General features: G+C 43.3%; 1 protein-coding gene across 1 annotated transcript in view; it reads left to right on the top strand.

Annotated features, from left to right (window-relative positions):
* Positions 1 to 2,174, top strand: part of LOC147423839 (pentatricopeptide repeat-containing protein At2g33680-like) — a 3,759-nt gene extending 1,585 nt beyond the window's left edge. Inside the window, exon 2 of the mRNA XM_086501652.1 lies at positions 1 to 2,174. This exon is cut by the window's left edge and continues 834 nt beyond it. Coding sequence (XP_086357778.1) covers positions 1 to 1,517 — 1,517 coding nt within the window. The 3' untranslated portion in view covers positions 1,518 to 2,174.
* Positions 2,175 to 3,050: the final 876 nt, after the last annotated feature.

The following is a 3,050-nucleotide window of genomic DNA, read 5'->3' as shown; positions in this document are numbered from 1 at the left end:
CCCTAAAAGAGCTTCCTTGTTGCAATATCATCTCTTGGAGTGCTTTGATCGCAGGATATTCTCAAAAGGGCCACAGCCAGCAAGCTCTAGAATGTTATGAGCAAATGCAACATGAGGGCATATCTCCAGACGCAGTGACCTACGTGTGCATCTTGAAGGCTTGTGCTGTGATCCAAGCCATAAACAAAGGAAAGGAAATTCACGAGGAGATTTTGAGGCAGGGGTTGTTGGATCATGAAATTGTACTAGGTGGTGCTCTTGTGGACATGTATGCTCAGTGTGGTTCTCTTCCTCAAGCTCACCGTGTCCTAGAGGAGCTCCCTTTTCGCAATAGCGTCTGCTGGAATGCTTTGCTAGCAGGATATGCTCAAAAGGGGCAAGGCCAGCAGGCTCTAGATTGTTTTGAACAAATGCAGCATGAGAGCATTCGTCCAGATGCCGTGACCTATGTGTGTATCTTGAAAGCATGTGCTGCGATTGAAGCCATTGACAAAGGAAAGCAAGTCCATGACCAAATTTTGAGGCAAGGGTTGCTGCAGCATGATATTGTATTAGGTTGTGCTCTCGTGGACATGTATGTGCAGTGTGGCGCTCTTTGTCAGGCTCAAAGTGTCCTTAAGAAGCTTCCTTCTCGCAATGTTGTCTGCTGGAATGCTTTGATCATGGGCTATGCTCGAAATGAGCAAGGCCAACAGGCCTTGGAATGTTTAGAACAAATGCAACACGAGGGTATTTCTGCAGATAAAGTTACCTTTCTTGGCATCTTGAAAGCATGTGCTGTGATTGAAGCCATTGAAAAGGGAAAGCAAATCCACAATGAAGTTTCAAGGCAGGGATTGCTGGAACATGATATCCTATTGGGTGGTGCTCTCATTGACATGTATGTCCAATGTGGTGCACTTGACCTGGCTCGAAGTGTCCTAGAAGAGCTTCGCTTTCGCAACATTGTATGCTGGAACACATTGATTTCAGGATATGCTCGGAATGGGCAAGACAAACAGGCTATGGAATGTTTGGAGCAAATGCAGCGTGAGGGCATCCTTCCAGATATGGTGACATTTGTTTGTCTACTAAATTTGTGTAATCATCTGGGTCTGATCGAAAAGGGTGAAGAACTTTTTGATAGCATGGAAGCCATGTATGGTTTGAAACCGGATATAGAGTGTTTCACCTGCATGGTCGGCCTTTATGGACATGGTGGGCACCTAGGAAAGGCAGTCAAAGTCATCCGAGGCATGCCTTGTTCTGCAAACCCTGCCATTTGGCACTGCTTATTGCGCACTTGCCGGAAATGGGTTGATGTGAATGTGGGGATTTGGGCATTTGAACAGGCAATAGAGCTAGATAAATGTGACGGAGCAGCTTATGGTTTAATGGTAAAAATATATGCAGCAGCCGGCATGCTAGAGAAGGCCATAGAAGTCGAAGCCTGGAGAATAAAGAACAAAGCATGGAAGCAGCTAGGGTGTAGTTTGTGGACCACTATCAATAATAAGGTGCTGATTTTTGTGTTGTGATACAAAAGATTCACAGCCATGAAGTATTTAAGCTGAAGGATTTACAGCCATGAAGTATTCAATAGAAGCTGGAGGATATCATGTCAAGGAAGGGCACTCCCCAAAGTTGAGTTGAGTGCCACAAACTGGTCTGAATGCTTAGAAGGGCACAATTCCTTTCTCGCCATCATAAGACCCTGCATACATCTCATAGAGATAGCATTGTGAACATGCAAGTGTGTTTGGTTACCGGCCAAGATACAAAATGGATTTTTTCCCATGAGTGCAGCTTTGTAATAAGGATTTCAAGATTTGTGGAACCATATATGATAATCTATGATTTGTGAAATGATGGAAAACATGATATTATGCAGCAACTGTTGGCCTGCAATGTTTCCGAATTACCTTTTGGTTTGCAATCTTATCCGAGATGGAAGTTGGAATGTTGTCATTATTAAAAGAGACATTTGAAGGTACCCAAAATTCAATCCAAGAGCCTTATTGTTTGGGCTAAGGCATGGGGATATCCTACACAGATGAGAATTCTATGGCATAAACTAGAGAAGAGGACTTAGTGAGACAATGGAGAAATGCGCCATAGAGGGATCAAAGTCCTCTACTCAATTTAGCACTCTTTACCATACACATAAAACATGCATACGAATCTAATTTATCAACCACCCTCGTTTTTTTACACAAAAACACATGGCTAAATCTCACACATATCATTATCAACTCCACAAATATACATATGGAGAAATACACTTGTTTTAGTAATGCAGGACAAGTGAATTTGAATGCTAAAACACAGTTATGCATGTAACATGCAAAAAATACAGCTAGCACATTAGGAAAGCAATAGAGACAATCATAAGTAGCATTCCTTCCATTGTTTAATCACATAAGTGTAAAGAAGATCAATGATTCTATAGCTACTTTGTGTGATCACTTTGTGTGGAGAGGATATGGCTTTGTTAGCAGATGTAAATAAATTCGGGAGTAAAGAAAATCATTGTTTAGTAGAGAAACTAAAGTAGGGTGGTCTTTATAACCAAAAAGGAAAATCCAGTGGAAACAAATTATCTTTGGTGTATGCTGATAAGGTTTTTATATGTACCTTTCTCTTGAAGAAAGAAATTGATAGTAACAAGGTATATGAAGAAGTCGCATTGCCTTAGGACTCAGTAACACGAGGTCTTAAGGGAGGGCCAAGTGGTGGGATCAAGGGCAAGGAAGCTCGGCACGAAGGGAGAGGGGAGCTCGACACTCCACGTCACCATAAAAAGTAAACTCTGACCGGCCTGTTGATGTGGCACAATTTGCTGGCGTGGTGGAGCTAACCTACCCGAATCATGGCTGAGGTGGAAGGAATTTGGATTTGATTTGGCACAGGGCGCATGATTGGGGGGAGGGTGTCCTTAGCCATGCAAAATCATGCAAGAGGGGGGGGGGGGGGGGGCATGTGAGCGCTTTGCATGCAAAATCTGAGGGAACGGGGCTTGCCTGCAACATTGCCGAGCTATTTGCAATGAGGTATTGCACACAAGGGGGGCC

The sequence above is a fragment of the Adiantum capillus-veneris genome, chromosome 26, assembly GCF_014529385.1.
Source record: "Adiantum capillus-veneris isolate H3 chromosome 26, ASM1452938v2, whole genome shotgun sequence".
Lineage (NCBI taxonomy): Eukaryota > Viridiplantae > Streptophyta > Polypodiopsida > Polypodiales > Pteridaceae > Adiantum > Adiantum capillus-veneris.
The sequence above is the reverse complement of the archived record's forward strand: the minus strand, read 5'-3'. Positions and strand labels throughout refer to the sequence as shown.